This window comes from Nyctibius grandis, chromosome 16 (assembly GCF_013368605.1).
Source record: "Nyctibius grandis isolate bNycGra1 chromosome 16, bNycGra1.pri, whole genome shotgun sequence".
NCBI lineage: Eukaryota > Metazoa > Chordata > Aves > Nyctibiiformes > Nyctibiidae > Nyctibius > Nyctibius grandis.
This window is the reverse complement of record NC_090673.1, coordinates 6,871,260-6,891,441: the sequence shown is the minus strand read 5'-3', so window position 1 is coordinate 6,891,441 and position 20,182 is coordinate 6,871,260. Positions and strand designations below refer to the sequence as shown.

The 20,182-nt window shown below is 56.1% G+C and overlaps 3 protein-coding genes across 3 annotated transcripts; 1 reads left to right on the top strand and 2 right to left on the bottom strand.

Moving 5' to 3' along the window:
• Positions 1–331: 331 nt before the first annotated feature.
• On the bottom strand, positions 332–6,728 carry WDR31 (WD repeat domain 31). The gene is made up of 9 exons (XM_068414096.1): positions 6,682–6,728; positions 5,742–5,871; positions 5,211–5,285; positions 4,577–4,721; positions 4,393–4,493; positions 3,507–3,574; positions 2,853–2,994; positions 2,008–2,170; positions 332–492 (listed from the first exon to the last, which is right to left on the bottom strand). Exons 1-9 carry the CDS (start codon positions 6,726–6,728, stop codon positions 332–334), a joined length of 1,032 nt encoding a protein of 343 aa, XP_068270197.1.
• Positions 6,729–9,276: 2,548 nt separating this feature from the next.
• On the top strand, positions 9,277–17,584 carry BSPRY (B-box and SPRY domain containing). Its single transcript, XM_068413770.1, has 6 exons — positions 9,277–9,333; positions 10,029–10,127; positions 10,721–10,951; positions 12,708–12,733; positions 13,962–14,086; positions 17,058–17,584. Exons 1-6 carry the CDS (start codon positions 9,277–9,279, stop codon positions 17,582–17,584), a joined length of 1,065 nt encoding a protein of 354 aa, XP_068269871.1.
• Positions 17,585–18,353: 769 nt separating this feature from the next.
• On the bottom strand, positions 18,354–20,179 carry HDHD3 (haloacid dehalogenase like hydrolase domain containing 3). Its single transcript, XM_068413772.1, has 2 exons — positions 20,153–20,179; positions 18,354–19,644 (listed from the first exon to the last, which is right to left on the bottom strand). Exon 2 carries the CDS (start codon positions 19,610–19,612, stop codon positions 18,896–18,898), a length of 717 nt encoding a protein of 238 aa, XP_068269873.1. The 5' UTR covers positions 19,613–19,644; positions 20,153–20,179; the 3' UTR covers positions 18,354–18,895.
• Between the last annotated feature and the right edge of the window lie 3 nt (positions 20,180–20,182).

Below are 20,182 nucleotides of genomic sequence, written 5' to 3'. Positions count from 1 at the left end.
CAGCGCTGCCCCATGGCTTCTCCCAGCTCATCTCCTCCCTTACCCCAGTCACGTGCAGCTCTCTTGGGCGGAGGTTTTGTGAATACGATGCACAAGGCTCGTTCAGGAACGAGAACCTGGCCTGAACAGATCCATGATTTGGCTTTTCTTCTAGACAGGTCCGGTGCTTTCCCGTCATCCCTAAACTGAAACCCATAAACCCCCCTGCCCCGCTGATCACACACATTGCTGCTTGACTGGCACGAGGTCTCCTGGTGCCTGCAGTCAGGGGGAAGCTCTTGGGGAGTCGCGTCCCCTCGCAGGGCAGTCTCTGCCAGAAGGGTTACTATGGTCAAAACACTGCCACCTCCTCCAGTGCCAGGTCTGCGCTGTCGCTCATCCGGAGCACGTGAATTCCTGAGTTACAGCTGGCGCAGAGCAGCGTGGAGCTGTTGCAGACGGCCAGCGAGGCCAGCGGTCCCGATCCCTCGAGGCACAAGGTGGCCAGGCAGGCTGAGGAGGGCAGAGAGAAGTCACTCAAGACACTCGGTTTGCAGAGATGACACACGACCGCACCAACCTCCCACCTCCTGGCTCTGCCCACACGCGTCCCTCTGCTCGCCTCCCTCTGCTTGCCGGCGGCAGGTAAGCCGCACCCCTCGCTGTCCTGGATCCCCACATCCAAAGGCATCGGGAAATGCCCTCTGGAAGAGAGACCCTCCGCCCCTGTAAGCCCCACGGGGATCTGTGCGTGGCCCAGTCGGGCAGTGGCCAGCTAACAGGGATCGAGGCTGAGGTCAGGCCCCTTCCCTGGAGAGGAAGCAGGGATGGACAGACGGACAGACCCCACTGGGCAGAGCTGCAGGGCTCGTGTGGAGACATTCCCAACGTGCCTTTTTCTCCCAAATTGCTTATGGTCCAGAAAACTTTTTCCTAAGGGCTGTACTACATTCAATGCACAGTTTTGATAAGCCTCCAAAAGGGAAAGAGAAAGATTTCTAATATCCAGTGCCACGTCAGCCCTTCTGTTTGTGTCTAGTAATAAAGAAATGCTGTGGCAGTATTTGTGCAGAGACACCAACCCCACGCCAAGCTGCTAAGAGCTGCATTTGATACGGACATGCAGGCAACTCGTGGTGACTTACACCCTTCCAAGAGCGCCTGAATTAAGACTGATGGCTGTGAAGGTCACCCAGTTGTGAAGGCAACAATCAAAACAAAGGTGCTGCCAACCCCGCGACCATCTCGGCGTGCACGGGCACCAGGGTGAAAGAAGAGGTACGTGAAACAGAAGGTGAGAGCTTTTCTGGGGGAGATCATCAGGTTTCTATTTTCATCCTATGTTAAATAAGCGCAGTGGGAGAGGTGCTTGTCCATGGGGAGTGTCTAACGCTGATGACTTCGACTGCATTCAGGGCCTGTCTGTGAACTGGAACAGCTTCCCAAGAGGTCTCTGCCTTCTGCACAGGGCGTTACTAAAACCTGCTGCTATGGCAGGGCTTGGCAGGGAAACAGCCTTTGTGTCTAGCTCAGGTCAGGACTCAGCCCCCACCAGGTACTCCAGCAAGCAGGGTTAACCCCGAAACGCCTGTGATTCCCCTTCAAGAGGACGACAAAAGTGAGGGCAGCTGCTGCCCAGCCCTCTGCCCTCCAGCACAACTTCTGTTCTTTACAACTTTCCACTTCTATCTGTGGAAAGCCCTCGAGTTCCCTTGCTCTTTTGGATTTTTATCATTTGTCCTTTCATTGCTGAGCTTGGATGTATCTTTAAAAGCCATCTTGTCATTGCTTTCTTTTAGTCGTCACCTCCAGTGTTACACACCCAAACACCTTCCTTCGCTGAAGGGCAGACAGAAGCCCCTGGGTTTGCTCCGGGGCCTACCCCCCCCCGTGCCCTGCAGCTGGATTTGAGTAAAACCCAGAGGTTTCAGGCTTCATTGTGCCCATCACCACCAGGAGACAGAAATGTAGGAAGCAGTTTTGTCATCCCAGGGTAAGGCACAGTGAGTGGGCAGGACCCTCCCCTACCTCCAGTGTCTTGGTCCCAGACCTTCACTGTGCTGTCACACGAGGATGTGGCAATGCTGGGGGCGAGAGCTGGGCCCCGTGGGAGGAAAACGCACGAAGTCGTGGTCTGGAAATGCCCTTTGTACTCGCGCACTCGGCTCCTCGTCTGCCGTAGGTCCCACAGCTGCAAGGCAACGGGCAGCGTTTAGAGCTCAGGCTCTGTTACTGTCACTTGCCAGCATGGAGCTGTTTTACAAAGAAAGGAAGATGGTTTTGGATAAAGAGCTCCTTGCCAACCCTCAGAGTACAATGCCTACTGCCTTTGTGCCCTGCTCACACTCACAGTCCTGGAGAACTTCAAACCCTGAAGGATTTTCACCACTGGTGACTATTTGAGCATGTGCCCACACCTATTAGAGCTGATGGGCTAAGGCTGTGTGGGCAGGTGACCGTGTCTCCAGCCTGCTCCCGTCCTCAGCCCTGCTCTCTCTGGGGTCTCACCCTCTTGGTGCTCACACACAGGGCTGAGAACCTGCAGGACTGAATCCCTGGTTTGGAAACACCTCAAGCAAGGGGACCCTTACAGGCTTTCTGCAAGAACCTCGTGCTCCTCGATGCCATTACTGAAACAAAATCCCAGTGCTTTAATCAGGAAGAATATCTGTCCAGATCTTCTCCGAGCAGAAGACTTGCCAAAGGGACAGGCAGGAAAACACTAAGCTCTGGCCCTGGCTGGTGACACCAGCATAAGGCCAATGCAGTGGGAGCAAGATCCTTGGAGCACTCATCTGCTGCCCTCTGCTGTGTGCCAGGGACATTGGGGAAGAAAAGCCAGGAACAGCAGGACTATTGCCCAGCCAACTCACAGTGGCCTCGCCGCCCTCCCCAGCGGAGCCGCCGCTGCTGCTGAGGCAGTACCGCCCGTCCGGGCTTGCGTCGCACCACGTCTGAATGTGCCGCTTGGCTGGGAACGTGTGGGCCACCTGCAGCTCCCGGCTGTCCCAGAGCCTGGAAGGAGCAGGAGAGGGGAAGGGGGACTCTGATGCATCATTGCCACCATGGGCTTCCCTCCGTGCCCTCCCGCACACCCTCACTGCGCCCTCACGCTTTGCCTTTGCTGCCATCCCTCGCGGGGCAGTCTTCCTCCTTCCTCCCAGCGAGCCAAACTCCCAAAGCTCTCCCTGCATCCTGGTGTTTACCTGTCCTGGATCAGTCTCTGGCCAGAGCAGCTGTGCTGAGCTTTCATTTTTATATATTCTCCTTTTTTTTCTGCAGTTGCCGCCCAGTGCCTACAGCTGAGGGTGTCCCCATACTGTCCTCCCGCGGCAAGAGACCATGCTCCAAGGCCCAGGTCAGCTGGAAGGTGGCTTCTAGCCACACGTCGTGCCAGCAGCAACACAGGAGACCAGGTGGTCACAACAAACAACCAACAAAACAGCCCCTTGCGCACTGGCCTCTCCCATGATCCCCACGTGCTCCAGGCTGTAACTCCCTTCTCTGTGGCCACACGTAGAATTTACCTGATCGTTTTATCCTCTGATGTCTGGATGAAGTAAGGCTCCCCAGGAACCCAGCACAGATGTGTGACCTGCGGAGAGGAAAGGATGAGCAGAAGCCCACCTCCGCATGCAGCCCAGTAGATGCACAGCCACCGAGCTCCCCTCTCCTCTCCCTCCTCGTGCTGGGTAGTGAGCAGGAAATGTCAGATGGAGATATCAGGAAAAATTTCTTCACTGAAAGGGTTGTCAAGCACTGGCACAGGCTGCCCAGGGCAGTGGTGGAGTCCCCATCCCTGGAGGGATTTAAAAGCCGTGTAGATGTGGTGCTGAGGGCCATGGGTTAGTGGTGGCCTTGGCAATGCTGCGTTAACGGTTGGACTCGATGACCTTAAAGGTCCTTTCCAACCAAAGCGATTCTGTGATTCTAAGTCTTTTTTCCACTTCTCACCAATGCTGCTCCTCTACAGGGTTTGAGCCCAGTGTGGTTACTGGGGGTGATTTTCAAGCAGGGAGGTGCCAGCAGCTCAAGAGGACACAGTGCCATGGGAACAGGGGTACCACGGGCACCAGAAGACAGTACCCATACCAGCTCCCCCGCGGGGCTGGTACAAAAGGCAATGCAGCCCTCGCTGCATAAGGTGCTTCCCAACAGCTCTGAGTTGGAGCATTAACAAATTGCCGTGTGTCTCTTGGTATCTTTGTGCTACTGGATTTGTTGTTACCCGGAGAACAGAGTAACCAGCTTGGAGCTTTGATCTCCCCAGGTGCACAGGCAACCTGTGCAGTGCCTCAAGGGCTTCTCTAGCACCAAGCTCAGAGCAAATTCACTCTGCAGGGCTTCACATACGAAATAACCGAGCAGGCAGCGAGGTGCCATGATAGGATACAAGGAACCAGCAGCTCCTACCAGATTCCTGGAGATAGCAGCTCTGCCCAGACACTCTCCGGTCTCTATGTCCCACTTGCGCACAGTGTTGTCTCGTGAACCCGTGCACAGCTGGGAGGCATCTGCAACCACAAGGCAACGTGCAAAAATTGTCAAGAAAAGGTGTTAAGAAATCCCTGGGGAATGGGAGCGTGTTGGTCCTCACCCGGGCTCACAGCCAGTCCAGTAACAACCAGCTCGTGTCCTGGGAAGTGCTGGCTGGGCCCTGATGTCCCATGAAGCTCCCACATCATCACCGTCTTGTCCCGGGATGCGCTGAAGACTCTGTTGGAGTCAAGAGCAGAGGTGACCTGCCAAGGACAAGACGGGAGAAGCTGGTCAGCCTCCCACCCAGCATAGATGCACTCGGGGAGAACACAACCCTCCTGCTGTCGTGTCAAAGCCCAAGACTTGCAGAAACATGACTGGGGAGAGCCTGACCTTCAAACTCTGTTTTGGCCATGCTGGACGTGCACGTGACAGATCGCCTGACGCTCACGCTGCGACTCCTGCTTGCTTCTGTTCTGCTGGATCCCGGCCACAGGCAAACCCCAATGCAGCAGGGCCAGGGGAAACTGTGACTGCTGCAGCCCGTGCTGTGGCCATGCGTGCCGTGGTGGGAAATGTGGGGCAGTGAGGGTGTGCGACCCGCCAGTGGGACCCACGTCCTCTCAGAACCAGGGATCTGGGTGGTGGATGGGTGTTCTCAGATCTTTTTCTCAGAAACCATTAAATTTATGGGAAAAACTTCTTTAAAAGCCCAAATGAGCCCCCACCACACTCCATCAGTTGTCGCTCACCTTGGTGACCTCTCGCTCGTGCCCAATGAACTGCCGCAGCACAGCCCCGGACCTCCAGCTGCAAACAGCCACGCTCTGTGGAGGAGCAGGGAGAGGCCGTCAGCAGCGGCAGCAGCAGAGCAGGTGAGGGAGGATTATGCACGTTCTTGGTTATTTTATATCGAGACCTGTGCACCATCCAAGCTTGGAGAGGGAAGGGGTTCTTCTGGTTTTGAGCTCCTACAGCATATACAACTGTCTTTAGAGCCCATCCATTGCCAGGTAACATAAGAGAAGGGCCAGTCCAGTGATTCCAAACCTGGGTGAAGGCATTTGGTGCGATCTGAGCTCTGGAGAGGTTATAAAATTTGATTCGATGTGCTTCAGTGTGTGCCCTCACTCTAAGCTCATCTTTTCTTTCTAAATTCAGGAACTGACAAAGTTGTTACCACTCATGGAAATGTTTAAAGCTCACATTTAAACCCTATTTTCCTAACCTGTCAATGCATTTTTGTGACTGTGCTTTGTGCCCCGTGGCGGGGGATACCTCACCTTATCCCTTCCTCCGGACACACACAGGTCTGGTTGGAGAGCAGCCACAGAAGTGACGGTGTCGGTGTGCACGGGGCCGTGCTGCTGAACGGCGTGAGTGGGTCCCATCTCTTCCAAGGAGCCATCGGCCCTGCAGCAGGCAGAGAGACAGCGGCAGGAGCTGCCAGGTGTCCTAAGGCAAAGTCAGGGTGATGTTCCCTGCTGAGAGTGAGGTCTGGGAGGTGGCACCACTGGCTGGGCAGCAGAGTGACAAAGCCTGCCTTTAGAAAGCTGAGGAGAAGCTGTGAAGGGACAAATGGGTCTCCTGGACTAAGTGGGATGGAGTAGACCTATTCCACTTCTGCAGTTGCTAAATACTTAGATGTTTACTCACTCCATGCTAGTGCAAAGGACAGAAGAAAGCTGCATTTTGATCTTCCCAGCCTCCCCTTCCACTAACGCCTTGCAGGCTCTGCTGCTCTCTTTTGCTCTGACACCAGCCTTGCTGAGCACATCGAGTCCTCCCAGGGGCCACCCTGCGCTCTCAGCTGATCTCCAGGCAGAGATCACCCACCTTGCCGCGAGACACCGAATTATTTCATCTTGCCAATGAAAGCTGATGACAGTCTCTGAAGAGACAAAGAAGCAGTTTGGATATTTGGGCCAAACAGCCACCCCTGGAGCTGTCAGCTTTCAGAGCTCTGCCTTAGCCATCACAGAGCACGACCACCGGCCACGTTTACGTGCCCAGCTGCTCCTGTGAGCTACATGTTGGATTTCAGCCCCCCAAAGAAGCTGAGCAGTCTGGAGAAGCAGGAGTCAAAAATGAAAATCTGATTCATACATTCAATAATGAAACTAAAACCACGTGCTTGCTATATTCTCTATTCATTTGCTGTTCTCTAGTCACTCTCAGAACTGGTTTATTAACTTAAGACATGATCATCTGGCCTTGCTTTACCTGTACTTGGCGGTGCGGAAGCTGATTTTACTCTGCAGTTTCCCCATAGCCCTGCCGATGAGCACGGCTCCTGCTACGGCCAGCGGCGGTGAGCGTCACGTCAGCATCTCAGGCCCTTGCTGCTGGGACATGACCTGGGGGTGAGGAGACACAGCATTACTGGGAATCCAGAGAGGTTGCTGCTTGTTACACATATGGGATAAAGTGCTGATAACACGTTGTCTGCATCGTAACTTCATTTAGAATAAGAGGAAAAACCTCAGAGGAAGGGAGACCTGGAGCTCCCTGGTCAAACCTTTCGCTTAGAGCAGAGCCAGCTTCAGAGATGAGGTTACTGGGACCTTACAGCTGAGGTTTAAAAATATCCAAGCTTGGCAAGGCCACGATAGAGACAGAGCTGCTGCTTTTAATTCTTCTAGCACCTTATGCCTCCTTTTACTGCAGTATCCAATTCCCACGTTTCCCAGAGATCCCGATCTCCAGGCTGGTGAACACAAACACCTTCAGACTGAAGTTTGTGCAGCTGGCTGGTGGGACCAAGATAACGGCAGTCACAGGCAGTCCGAACTTAACTGGACCAGCCTGACTTAATGTAAAGCTTGACATGGTCTTCTAGTAGACTGAGGAACACTTTGGGAACAGCAGCTTCTCTGTCCAAACTCCAGGTCCAGGCTAAACAAGACCATCTTGCTAACCCAGATGCACTCAGCAAAAAAATACTTGCTGTCCAGGCTGAGACCAGCCTGCCCCGTCCCAGGGCATCCCTCACAAGTGACACTGCGACAGCCAGTCCCTGCAAGTGCACCCGTCCGGGCAGAGGAGCCTCTGGCAGAGCAGGGCTCGGGCTGTGGCAGCATCTCTCCCTCTTGTCCTCACGGGTCACAGATGGAGCAGAAACCAGTTTCAGTGACAGTGAATTGCCACATGATTGGCTGCTTCTTAGCTCAAGACACACTAATTGGATTTAGTCTGTTCCACGTATACGTTAGCATTCCCTCCTTCTGGGTCAGTGGTATTTTGTTAATAAAAATCAGAAGAAAACCCACCTGCTTGTTCCAGCAACAAAAAAATGTGCTTCAAGGCTCTGCCCACAAGAACTTGAAAACCAAATACTGGAAGCACTAAGCAAGAGGGGTTGGGTTTCCACAAAATGTTCCCTTTCTAATTTTACCCTGACAGCTTTTGTGATTAGCAATGGGTAATACCCAGTTAATCTCCACCTGTTCTATCCATGAGCTTGTAGGTTCAAAGGAGGTGAAGAACCATAAATCTCACAGTTCAGGGGCCGTGATAATTTGGCAATTTACTTCTTTCGATCAGACCAAGTGTCCAAATCGTTTCAGTACATTGGGAACAAACATGATTTTTCTTTGACAACGGGAGAACTCTGGCAGTTGTTTCTCCTGCAAAACAGATTCTAGGAAAAAGCTAAGACATAAATTCTGACTTTTTAATTACGATGATTACTCTGTTTCCCAACCAGCAGTTAGTTTCCCCACTCATGTGGTTAATGCACACGTGCAATCGTCCCTACCTGCATGTCAGCTCAAACCAAGCTGGATCAAGGCAGAGAGCTGCCGGCAGCTGCAGGAGGCTGTGGGAAAGCAGGTCTGTCTGGTGTCTGACCGCGTTCTCCTGCCTCTTGCCCACTGCAAAAAAAAGAGGAGATTTTTCTGAATCCTGAACAAGAACAGCAGTAGCTTGGGCAGGGTGTTCATCTGAGGTTTTATTGTCTGGCAGGCTGCCCTACACGTCTGTCATGAGCCTGGTCCATCACAAAGCTCTCTCATAACACAGGGATCCTGCAGCAACTGATCACACAAAGCTACACCTCCAGAAGACTGAATGTCACGCTGGAGGATCTCCCATCCTCCCTTCCCCCCAAATGCATTGCTTAACAGAAATCAAACCCATTTTTTTACTAAATTGTTTTTAAAAAATAACCCAGGCTGCTGCCTAAGCCTGTTCCGGCACCGCAGTGAAATCTGTGCCGTGGAATAAGGAAATGACAGGACCCCCAGCAGCGGGCAGGGAAACCATCGCAGAGCCCTCTCCCCATTTTCATGAGGTGTTAAATATCCTTTAGAAGAGGGATGTTAACCATCTTTGGGGAGGACACAGGGGCAGCCCCGAGCCCCTATAGCCGGGGGTGACCCCACAGCAATGATGCAGGTCCCTATAGCTGGGGGTGACCCCACAGCGATGATGCAGGTCCCTATAGCTGGGGGTGGCCCCGTGGGTGGCAAATGGGTGCATCCCGGGTCCCTGTAGCTGGGGGGAGCCCCACAAGCAGGCTGTGGGGCAGCCTGGCGGGTACAATACGGGTGCAGTCCAGGTCCCTGTAGCCAGGGCAGCCCCTGGGGAGGGTATGGGGACAGCACGGGGATATGGGGCAGCCAGCCCAGCCCAGCTCAGCGCCAGCCCCGGGACCCCGCCTCGCACTCACCGGGGGCCGAGCCCCGCCGCTCTCCCGTCCCGTCCGTCCCGCCCGGCCGGTGCCGCCCGGTGGGTCCCGCCCGGCCTCTCGGGGCGGGGCGCAGCCGTGCGGGCCGGGCGGGGCCGCCTCCGCCCCCGCGGCAGGTGCCGGGGCGCAGCATGGCCCAGCGGGGCGGGGGGCCGCGGGCAATGCCGGAGCGGGCGGCCGAGCTGCGGGTGAGCGGCGGCGGAGGGACCCAAGGGCCCTCCGCGGTGTCCGCGGGGGCCGAGGGGGTCCGGGGGTGCGGGGCTGCCTGCGACGGGGGGGGGTCTGGGGGCTCTCCCAGAGCGTGGGGCCGGAGTCGTCTGGGGAGTTCCTGGTGGGGTGTGGGGCTGTGTGGGGGGCTTCTGGTGGGGTGTGGGGCCATGAGGGGTCCCCCGTGGGGAGTGGGGCCGTGTGTGGGGTGCCTGGTGGGGTCTGGGGCCGTGTAGGGCTCCTGGTGGGGCGTGGGGCTGTGTGTGGGGTGCCCTGTGGGGAGTGGGGCTGTGTGTGGGGCTTCTGGTGCGGTGTGGGGCCATGTAGGGCTCCTGGTGGGGTGTGGGGCCATGTGAGGGGTCCCCCGTGGGGAGTGGGGCTGTGTGTGGGATGCCTGATGGGGTGTGGAGCCATGTGAGGGATCTCCCATGGGGAATGGGGCCATGTGTGGGGTGCCTGGCAGGGTGTGGGACCATGTGGGGTGCCTGGTGGGGCGTGGGGCCATGTGACGGGTCTGCCGTGGGGAGTGGGGCTCTCTATGGGGTGGTGCAGGAGGATCCTGGGAGGTGTGGGGCTGGGTGGGGGCCTGGTGGGGACTGTCTGGGCATGAGCGGGGCTCTGGGGGCCGCCATCGCCCCGTGGAGGCCTGCGCGCTGCCCACTGCTCTGTGTTCCAGAACAGGATCGTGGACCGGTGCGAGCGGCTGCAGCTGCAGAGCGCGGCCATCGCCCGGCACGTGGACGAGGTGCTGCCCGCCAAGGACCAGGCCGTCCTGGTGAGTCCCTGCCCCATCTTCCAGCGCAGCGTGGAGCGGGGCTGGCCCCGCGTGCTTCCCTCCTCGCTGCTCCCGGCAGAGGTGCTGAGCTCTCGAGGGGCTCGTCGGTGTGCAGGGGTTGTCCCCCTCCTACCCCATGGCTTGGGCAAGTGGCATGCCAGGGTGCGCCCGCGATTCCTGCTTCATCTGCCTAAAAAACCTACACAAACAGTAAACTTCTTGGTGTTAAAACATCCTGCTAGGACCAGCCTTAACGATTCCTGTTTTTTTTGTGCCTCACTGTCAGCAAGGACAAAAGACAAGTTCTCGTGGTGGCTCTGTTTCTCGCTAATAGCGAATCCAGGGAGATCTGCTGAGGGATGAGACTCTGATCCCTTGCAGGTTGTCACTTAGGTGCCAGGGTTAGTCCAGGAGGCAGTAGGCAGGTTTGGGACTGGTTGCCCCATTTACCTCTGCTTGCATCGTGGTGATTACTGTGGCTCAGTTAACAGAGTCTTCTTAACAGCTGAGCCCCCAGAAAGCCAGCAGAAGCGGTTGGTGCTCTTGTTGGAGTTGAAGCAAGGCTGATATTTCTCCTCTCCTTGCTCTGGCAGAATGCAGCCAACGCGGCGCGGGAGCTGGTGATCCAGAGGCTGATCTTCGTGGGGAACGCGTGTGAAAATGAAGAACAGCGGCTGCTGGAGAAGGTGCACGCGGAGGAGGAGCGGGTGCACCAGAGCATCCTGACCCAGCGGGTGCACTGGACTGAGGCTTTGCAGAAGCTGGCTGCCCTCCGAACCTACCTGGTGGATGTGATCACCAACCTGGATGACCAGGGCCTGGTGGTGAGTACTGCTCCTGGGACTGAGGGATGGGTCAGTCAGCCCAGAAGTGACCTAGACTTTTTATCATGGATATTATGGGGCTTAAATACGGTGTTCAGTAGCTTGCTGCACTGACAGCAAGGAGGCAGAGTTGGACAGGACCTACGCTTGCAGGTCTAGCTCAGGGAAGCTCCTTCACCTGGTCCTGTCAAGCCCCTGTAGTTTCTCAGTGGTTCCTAGAGCATCTGCTCTGCCTGATTCTGCTTTCGCTTGCAGGGAGGTTCAGAACTACCCAGGCACAGGTCTCTGAGCTCTTGGCTGCCAGCTCAGGACAGCTCTGGTTGAGAGCTGCTCTTACAGCACTTAGATTGGGCCACCAGTTTTTGAGTGTTCTGTCTAGTTTTAAACAAAACGTGACCCTTGGGAGCACCTGCAGCTCTTCTTGAAGGTCTGCCGTGTTGCCTGGCATACCTCTGCTTGGGATATTTACCGGGCAAAGCAGCCTGTCCTTCCCTTCACCCAGTCCCTTTTCTGGCTATTAAATTGTCTCCATTTATCCAAGCGATTCCTCTGGTTCAGACATGAGTGGGTGGCCATTGCACCACCTTGCTCATAGCCTTTTAGCTTGCCCCGTGTAACTTTGTGAAGAGGAGGGCAGCAGCTCTGCTTGGAGAACAGAACCGATCCCATGGACAGAAGGTAGATGGCTGTTCCTGGGGTGGGGAAACGCAGCTTCTGTCCTGCCCCAGCATCTCAGCTGCCTGGGCTGCGGCCTCGCTGTAGAGAGTGGAGGTTGGAAAGCGAGATCCATCGCATGCCTGTGGCAGAAAACAGCGAGACCCTCCGTTCCTGCTTTTGCCACATAGTGGAGGAGAAATAGGGATCACACGTTCTCCACCTTTGATTGTTGGTGTGGGTATTTATGTCTATCAGGAATCGATATGGTTTATGTCACAGGAAAGTGAAAGGCACATAGAGCACCCTGCAGCTCGTATTTGAGCAGGGATCAAATATTTCCCTACCACTTTGCTAATTGGGCTGTACCTTGAGAACGCACCATTGCCGGCGGGTACAGAAACAAGTGGGACTGGTCATGAGGTTGGCTGACTCTTGCCTTGGGTCCTCTGCAGCTTCAGCCCTCGTTGAAAGCTTTGGGGGTTGTTTGTTGCAAGCACAGGTTGTTCTGGCAGCACGTCCCAGTGGCGTGGGGGAGCGGTGGGGACCTCGGGGCTGGGGTTTTCACTCTGGGCCAGGCAGGGTGCAGCGGTAAGAACTCCCAGACGTGGACAGGCTGGTGTCTACCAGAGGGTGTGGAGTCAGAGCTGGTTCTTTGGGGATCTGAGACTTTCCACCTGCCTCAGCTCTCCCACGTTTCCCCTGTGCCAGACCATCCAGCTGTACCTGCGGTCTCCTGCTCTCGCACTGCTTGCACCCACAGCAGAGCAGTGGCGGGCGCTGTCTGGATGCTCCCACGCCCTTCTCGAGCTATTTGTCACCCAGTCCCACTGGTGCAGCAGGCATTACCCCATTACCAGAAGGTGTATCACCCGCAGCCATTCCCACTCATTTTCTGAGTCAGGGAGTGGATAGTGCTGCAGCTGAACAAAATGGATGTTGGATGCTCCCCAGGGCCAGCGGTGGGGTGAGGAGTGGTTTCCCTGGGTCAGGAAGGAGAACAGTGCTCCCTGGGTTCCGGGTTTGCTGTGCCCCAGCCTGTGTTTGGGATTTTATCTGTGGGGATTTCAGCTGTGATGACTCTTTCTCTCCTTGTCCCCAGCATGCAGAACAGGAGATCTTTGAGAGGTTAGTACCTGGCTGCCCCTGCTCCTTCGCCTGACCCCTGCTCCAAGCTTGCCTGCACTCTCTGTGGCTCCAGCTGTGAGCAGCATGGCATTGCTCAGGCAGCAGGTGACACCCCCCCTCTTTCCTCCCTTGCGCTGCTTTTGTTGAGGACAAGGACAGAGCGCGGATATGCCAGCGTGGCCTCTTGTCTCTGCTTCACGTGCTGTGCTGAAGCTCCAGACAGAGCAGTTTGGCACCTAGAAATGCTCCATGTGCAATGTCTCCCTGGAGGCGTCACTAGGTGTGCTGGCCCTGGCTGGTGGGAGACCTCCAGCTCCTTAGTAACTCCACAGGGCTCCCTGGGAGATGGAGCCAGCCTGTCCCTGGCCAGTTGGCAGGAGGGAGGGCTGTCCACCCGGAAAGCTGGTGTGCTCCATGCTGGGGGGGGCTGCTGGCACAGCATTGCCCAGAGGGGCAGCTCCACACTCGGGCTGCCTCCTTCCTGGACAGATTGCACAGAGGGGAGAACCAAGGGCAGGTGTCAGCATTGTCAGTACTGTCGGGCTGCCCTTCCTTGAGAAGGCACCTCCTGTTGCTTTTTTACAGGCATTTATTTCCATGGCTGCTGCAAAGGTGCTAGCTAGCACGGGTTGGACTCTGTCAGGAGTTTTTTTGCCTGGAGCCTGCCGGTAGAGAGGAAGAAATCATCCACGGCACATCCCCAGCAGCCAGTGCCAGAGCCTTGACTTACAGCCATGAGTTCATGTGTGTGCTGCAGGGCCCAGGAACCCAGCAAGCCCTCCATCTCCTTGCTGTGCTGTATGAAACCCGGAGTCCCGGCGTGCTCTCTCCCTTTGCTCTGGCAGCGAGGCTTTGCCAATAAAGAGGGAAATCTGATTCTCTCAGTGCAGCCTCTTCATTGTGCTCCTCTTGCACCTTGATGGCTGCTCTCAGGCATGTTTAATCTGTGTCTGCTGAGTGAAGAGGCTGTTGACTCAGGCTGCTGGGATTGCATTTTGAAACACTGAGGTCCTTTCAGAAGGGACTGTAATCAAAGCCAACCGAAACTATCACTTGAAAGGAGAGTTTGTCCAGAAACCCCCCGTGAAGTTTCTCTGCAGCCTGTGCTCCTCTTGCAACTGCTCCAGCTCCTGTTTCTGCCGTACCTCCTAGTGAGCTTTATAAATGCCTCTCAGCACTGGTCAGTAAATCATTGTACTTCAAAGTAACTCTTGTGTTCCTTTGCTAGGGCAGAGGTGGCGGAGGGAATCTTAGAGCCCCAGGAGTCCCTGAAGTTAAACTTTAATCAGACCTGTGTTCAGAGTCCACTGCTGCATCGACTATGGGCCTCCGCGGTTCTCTGCTGCATCGCAGGTCAGTGTCTCGCTTGGGTCTCGTGCTCTCTGGGGATTCCTGCGTGCTCATTCCTGTTGTGCCCAAAAAAACATCCTGAGGCTGTGTCAAAACACCCTGATGCTGTGTCCTGCCCAGGACGTGGGGCATCCTGCCGTCCTCTGCTGTCCCAGCCCCTGCTAGTTGCTTGGAGCCCCCCAGCCAGGGGGGCAGCAGCTGTAGGAGGTTTGCGAGTGGGGACAGTGGCTCAAAGCAGCTGGTTGTGGCCGAGAGAAGAACAGGGGTTTGAAAAGACTGTGGCTTTTATCAGCTCTGTTGATTAACCTCACGTGGTTTCTTTTGCTGTTTCCTGGGTCACTTGGTGACAGCAGTGAAGCTGATGCTGCCATAGGAATCTCTGCCACAGAAGTTTCTCTTTACCACATTTAGCATTGGCCTGCTGGTGATTTTAGAAGAGGGTGAACTCACCCGCGTGGCGTCTGTGAGACGCTCTGACGTGCTGGAATGAGAAGTGAGTAAATGCAGCAGCTTTCTGATCGTAAGCTGAGATTGTGGCTCTGCACGAGCCGGTGGTTTGTTAGAGGCGTTTGTGATCTGGTTCAGCTCTTGCTGCACAGCTGAGGTTGCATTGGAGGCGTTTGGCAGGCCAGCAGCGTGCTCTGGGTATGGTTTTACCAGGTTGGTGTCGGCTCTGTTGAGCAGGGAGAGACGTTCCTTCTTCCGCCTGTGATCTGCTTGAATTGCTGATTGTGAAATGTTTGCTTTTACTCTTGCTTCCAGGCTGCCCTTAGAGCGTTTCGAAAGAGCATTGTGTTCCTCAAAGGTGACAACATCCTTCACAATTTGAAGACATTTGTCCCGTGTGCCACTTTGTGAACAATCCCCAGGGTCATCTTCCCAAAGCTTTTGCATTAACCTTGGATTTTTGCTCATCTCACTTTTGATGCTGATGAGCGGTTCCCAGTTTTCCCTGTTCCCAGGCCCCTCTCCAAGGTGCACGCTTCTGCCTTCTATTGCTCCTGTGTTTTCCAGTATTAGCTTGAGAATCTGCACATACCAGACGACAACGTCATTTGTTTCTTCTACTACAAACTCTTTGTGATTAATTTCCCTCTGTTTTGAGACTTTGAGTGCTGGCAGTCACACAGACTCCTGCACTTGTACGTTGGCAAAGCTGAGCAGGTTCTCAGCAGATGTTCAGAGCTGTTAGGTCATGCAGGAAACCTTTCCCTAATTCTCTTTGTTGTGACACTTTTTTTTTAATGGATTTGTTTCCCAATAGTGTCCTTGTCAGATGTAATGACTCTAAGGCATTCGAGCCTAGTAGTGGGTCTGTTGGTTCTATTATTACTCTGGTTTGTTTGGTGGGGTTTTTTTGTGGTTCCATTTAACATGTCATTATTCCATGCTGAGGATGCCTGTCACATCCTTGCTTATGTCACTAGTCCATAGTCCACCCAGGACCTAGCTTTAGGAATTTAATATTAACTGCAGTGGTCCTAGCTTTCGTTAAGACACAGTAATGTTGTGTTTCACTTGGTGGTCCCTCCTCCCAAAGGCCATTGAACAGGTGGAAGTCTGGTTTATTTGCTTGAAAACAGTAAATTCCTAGCCTTGACGGTTCGCCCCAAAGCCTCTCAAAAACTTGGAAACCAGCAGGCAGAAGAACCTCCATTTCACTCTCAAAAATGAACACGAATATGGGAATATCCAGAGGGCAGATTTAATCATGACAAAACACTTGACTGTGTGGGAAAATTTGCTGACCTGAATTACTCTACTGTTACTCTGCCAGCGCTTCCCCTCCCTCAGTTGCTTCCCTGGAATCGTGATTCCACAACGAAGCTACGTGGGTGTCACCGGGGCGGTGTTTCCCCGCGTGGATGATCCCTGTACGTGAACACTGGAATGCAATCCTGTCCCTAGGTTAGATGGGTGTTGCACAATATGAGGTTTAATGTCAGGGGAAGATAAAGTCTCATCCTGCTCTGTTTTCTGTGAATTCATAGCAGCGTTTGGCTTCCTGGAAAGTCAACCTACAAATAGGCAGCGTGGGCACATACAACTGCAGAGACCGACGGAGGGCATGGCGTGGTGGGCAGGCACGCTGCAGAGCGTGTGGCTGCTGCTTAGCAAATAATCATCAAACGAATGGGGTTGTCTGCTTCAGCTGGAAGGGGATGCTCTCTTCAGCTCCTCTTTCTGCTCGCTGTTGCCCGCAATAACTTCCACCTAACGTGCAACTGCACTTCCATGTCGTGCAGACTCATAATTCAGCCTCGGTTTGTCTCCTGCCAGGGAGGACCAGGGCAGGTGCCGTCCTAGCAGCTCACGGGGTTTGTGGGGTGGCACAAGGGCAGCCCCTTAATTCCCAGCAAACCCAAATCGGGTCGTGGCTGTGCTCATCTCTAATGCCTGGTGCTGCCTCCCGCAGCTGCTTCAAACCTGCTCAGGGTGGGTTGATGAATGACTTGGGCTTTATGGGAGGATCGGGGTTTCCCCTGCCCAGCCCTCTCGTTCCTCCTCATTCCTGTATTACCGGCTTTGCTGGTTCTCTGCAAACAGCCCTGCCGTCCTTGCCCAGGCTCTTGGCTCACCCTGGCTTGGGGAGGAGAAGTCGGGTCCTGCTCACCCGCAGTGGGGGTGGGAAGGGACAGGGCTGAGATTTGGGTCTCTCCCAAGAGCGGGATGAACCAAACCCGCTGAGTTCTGTTCTGTGGGGATTTGGGCCATGGTCAGAGTAAGAGGAGCAGCATCTTCTCTGACTCTGCAGGATGTGTAGTGCCAGGGTGGGGAGGTGTCTGGTGAAATCTGGGCTTGGATGAGTCTTTGTAATGTTCTGGCCCAGGCTTGAGAGGGGAGGCGGCGGGGAGCTGCTGTGCTGGCCCCCAGCACCGTGTCACCCCAGGGGAGCAGATGGTGTCTTTGACGGCTGTGACTTGTTCAGGCATGGGCCACCGAGCCGGCGCTCACCGTGTGGCTTCTCTTGCAGGCTCACAGGAGATTCACGTTGATGAGAAAACTGTCAGCCCCCACCTCAGCCTGTCAGAAGACAAGAAAACCCTGACCTTCAACCCCAAGAAAGCAAAGGTGGACTTGGACTGCCCCGAGCGATTTGACCACTGGCCCAATGCTTTGGCTACTGAGGCTTTCCATTCGGGAGTCTGCGCGTGGAAGATCAGCGTGGAGAAGAGCTGCGCCTACAAGCTGGGGGTTTGCTACAGCTCTTTGCCGCGGAAGGGCTCTGGCAACGAAGCCCGCCTGGGCTTCAACGCTGCCTCGTGGGTCTTCTCTCGCTACGACAAGGAGTTCAGGTTCCTGCACGCCGGGCAGCCGCAGGCGGTGGAGCTGATCAAGTCTCCGGCCGAGATCGGGGTGCTGGTTGACTTTGCGGGAGGGGAGGTGCTCTTTTATGACCCTGATTCCTGCGCCATCCTCTTCTCCCACAGGGAGACCTTCACGGAGCCCCTCTATCCCGTCTTCGCTGTGGCACACCAGAGCATCTCGCTCGGCCGGTGAGCGAAGCATTGCGCTCGCTGCGGGGGTGATATACTGTATATACACTATACATTACCTTTATGGGGGACAGGAGCCCAGGCAGGGCTGCTGGCTTGTGTACAGTGGTATTCAGACAAGACAACATCTATTCTTCACACGTTTTACGGCAGCTTTTCTTTCCTTCTGGAGGCTACACCCACCCTGCGCCTGCCGTGGTGAGGGGTCAGGGTAACGCCTGGCTCTGCCAGCCGCTTTTGGGTGAATCATTTAATCCCTCTCCAACCAAGGGCGGCTTTCCAGCCCTTGGTGAGCTTTAGAAAACAGGAGAAATATTAAGAGATGTGTTTGGAGAAACAACAGGGAGGAGGCACATGGAAAGCGACACCATGGGGACACAGCTGGGGACACGCTTTTGGGAGGAGCAGCCCCACGCCAGAGCAGGGACAGTGCGAGGGGCTGTCACCTGTGGGGGACCTACACCAGGGCAGGGGCACCCCTGAGGGGCTGCGGCCCAGGGAGGAACCCGTGTCAGAGCAGGGGAATAAGAAACGAGCAGGAGAACAAAACCTCACCTGAGCTGCTCCTTGCCTCGCCAAAGGGAGGGTAATGTGGCAGAGACAAGGGGAGCTGATGTTAGGCAGGGAGGAAGGAGAAGGGTTGGACTGAGGTTGAGCCAGGGAGAAGGGCAGGAAAGGCATTTCCCTGTTTAAAACTTGTCATCTTTATTTCCCAATACCCAAATCAGTAAAGTTTGTTAATTGGCAATATATATTAAGTGAAATTGCCCAACTCCAGACTGTTTTGCCCACAGCAGGAGGCCTGCAACTGCCTCCTGGCCACCGCTGTCGGGAAGAGGGGGATGCTGGTGAAGTGGCAAACACGGGGTACACCGAGGTGTGCAGGGCTTGCGTGCAGGTTTCCTGGGTGCTCTGCGTGGGCAGAGCTTCCTGGGACGGTACCAACCCCAGCTCTGGTGACACGCTCGCACAGGGGGATGCTCAAGCCTCTCCCCGGGACTGAGAAGGGACAAACCCCAATGTCTGCCTCCATCCCTCCGGCCAGAAGGAGCCTTCAGGAGTGCAGCTTGACCCCCTCCCAAGCTCCATGAGGGGAAGACACCACCGCTGACCCTCTTCTGCAGTGTTTTTTTGAGCTATGAAAGACAGCAGCAGCAATGCTGAGTGTCAGATCCACTTTATTGCATGAGCCCCCCTCATGCTCCCTGTGCTCTGAAGCGCTCACTTCTGTTCCCTGCCCAACCAACAGCAAGAAATTCCACGCCGGGACTGGTTCACCGCTCAGCAGTGGCACTGGTCCTCCTCCGAAACGCAGCTACCCTTTCTCAATAAGAGCCAGGAGGTGGCTGAGGGTGGGGAGGACGTGTTCGGGGGGCACCTCCGGCTCCTCGCCCTGCCCGGCAGCCTGGAGCAGAAAGCTGTGCATGCCCACGGCTCGGGCTGCCCGGTAATCCCGGGCGTAGTCATCCCCCACGTGAGCCGCCTGCTCCGGGGGGACCCCGCCGAGGCGCAGGGCTTGCTCGAAGATCCTCCTGTCCGGCTTGGCGAAGCCTGCGTCCTCGGAAGTGAGGATGAATTCGAAGTGGTGCCGCAGGTTGCACTGGGAGAGGATGTTCTCCAGGCGGTTATCGAAGTTGGAGACCACCCCCATGCGCAATCCGTGCTGGCGGCACCGGCTCAGGGTCTCGCCGGCTCCTGGCAGCACCTCCCAGTTGCGGGCGCTGCAGAAGTCACGGTAGAGGTTTTCCGCCATCAGCGTTAGGAGTCCGTCTTCGTGCACTCCTGATAGCCTGAAAGTTTGCTTCAAAACGTCCACCCACCACTGCTGGGAGCTCAGCCCACAGCCCTGGCCATAGTTGGGGAAGCGCCGGCTCTGGGCTCCGTACACCTCCCGGAACGACCGACCGAGAGCCGCCGGCTGCACCTGCACCCCGTGAGCCCGGGCCTCGGCCGCGTAACTCTCCCCCAGCGGCTGCCGCAGCCGCAGCAGCGTGTCCTTCGCGTCCCACGTTAGTAAGCGGAGCCTAAGCATGGCTGCAGTAAGGCTCAGGACTAAAGGTAAACCTAGAGCAAAGAGGGAGGTGAGAGCCGGGCTCTCTGCTGAAAGCGAGGGGGTACCAAGGGTGGATCAGATGGGCCGTATGAGGGGGGTCTGCGCACCCGCCCCGCTGGTGTCAGTGTCCCCCCTGGGGGGCTCAGGCCCTCGCTGGGGTCTGCACAGAGATATGGCGGGGAGGGAAGGTCCTGCTGTGTGTCCCAGGCTGCAAAGTCACCCAGGCCAGGGCTGCTGCACCCCCTGCGCTGTGGGTGCTGCAGCGGGGTGCTGGGTGTAGGGGGTGCGCCCGGGGCTGCACCCCCAGTTGGGGGGGGGGGGGTGTAGGGTGGTGCGTGGGGCGGCACCCTGGGAGTTTGGGGGGGGTGCGCGGGGGGGCCCACGCGGGTCACACAGCGGTGGAAGGAGCGGGGCGGCCCCGGGGCTCACCGGGCCGTGCGACAGGCCGGGGCGGGGGGGGGGGGGGGGGTACGCGCGGCCCCGGGACCCCCGGCCCGGCCCGGCCCGGCCCGCACCCACCTGCGCCGCTTCCCGGCCGCCCCGGAAGCC

Excerpts from the sequence above, each read along its gene's own strand:
- WDR31 (XM_068414096.1), bottom strand. The coding sequence starts at position 6,728 with ATGGGGAAACTGCAGAGTAAAATCAGCTTCCGCACCGCCAAGTACAG. Across the intron at positions 5,286-5,741 it reads TGTCCGGAGGAAGGGATAAG|AGCGTGGCTGTTTGCAGCTG; the intron begins GTGAGGTATCCC and ends GCTCCTCCACAG. Across the intron at positions 493-2,007 it reads CTGGGACCAAGACACTGGAG|CCTGCCTGGCCACCTTGTGC; the intron begins GTAGGGGAGGGT and ends TGCCCTCCTCAG.
- BSPRY (XM_068413770.1), top strand. The coding sequence starts at position 9,277 with ATGGCCCAGCGGGGCGGGGGGCCGCGGGCAATGCCGGAGCGGGCGGCC. Across the intron at positions 10,952-12,707 it reads TGGATGACCAGGGCCTGGTG|CATGCAGAACAGGAGATCTT; the intron begins GTGAGTACTGCT and ends CCTTGTCCCCAG. Across the intron at positions 14,087-17,057 it reads GGTTCTCTGCTGCATCGCAG|GCTCACAGGAGATTCACGTT; the intron begins GTCAGTGTCTCG and ends CTTCTCTTGCAG.
- HDHD3 (XM_068413772.1), bottom strand. The coding sequence starts at position 19,612 with ATGCTTAGGCTCCGCTTACTAACGTGGGACGCGAAGGACACGCTGCTG.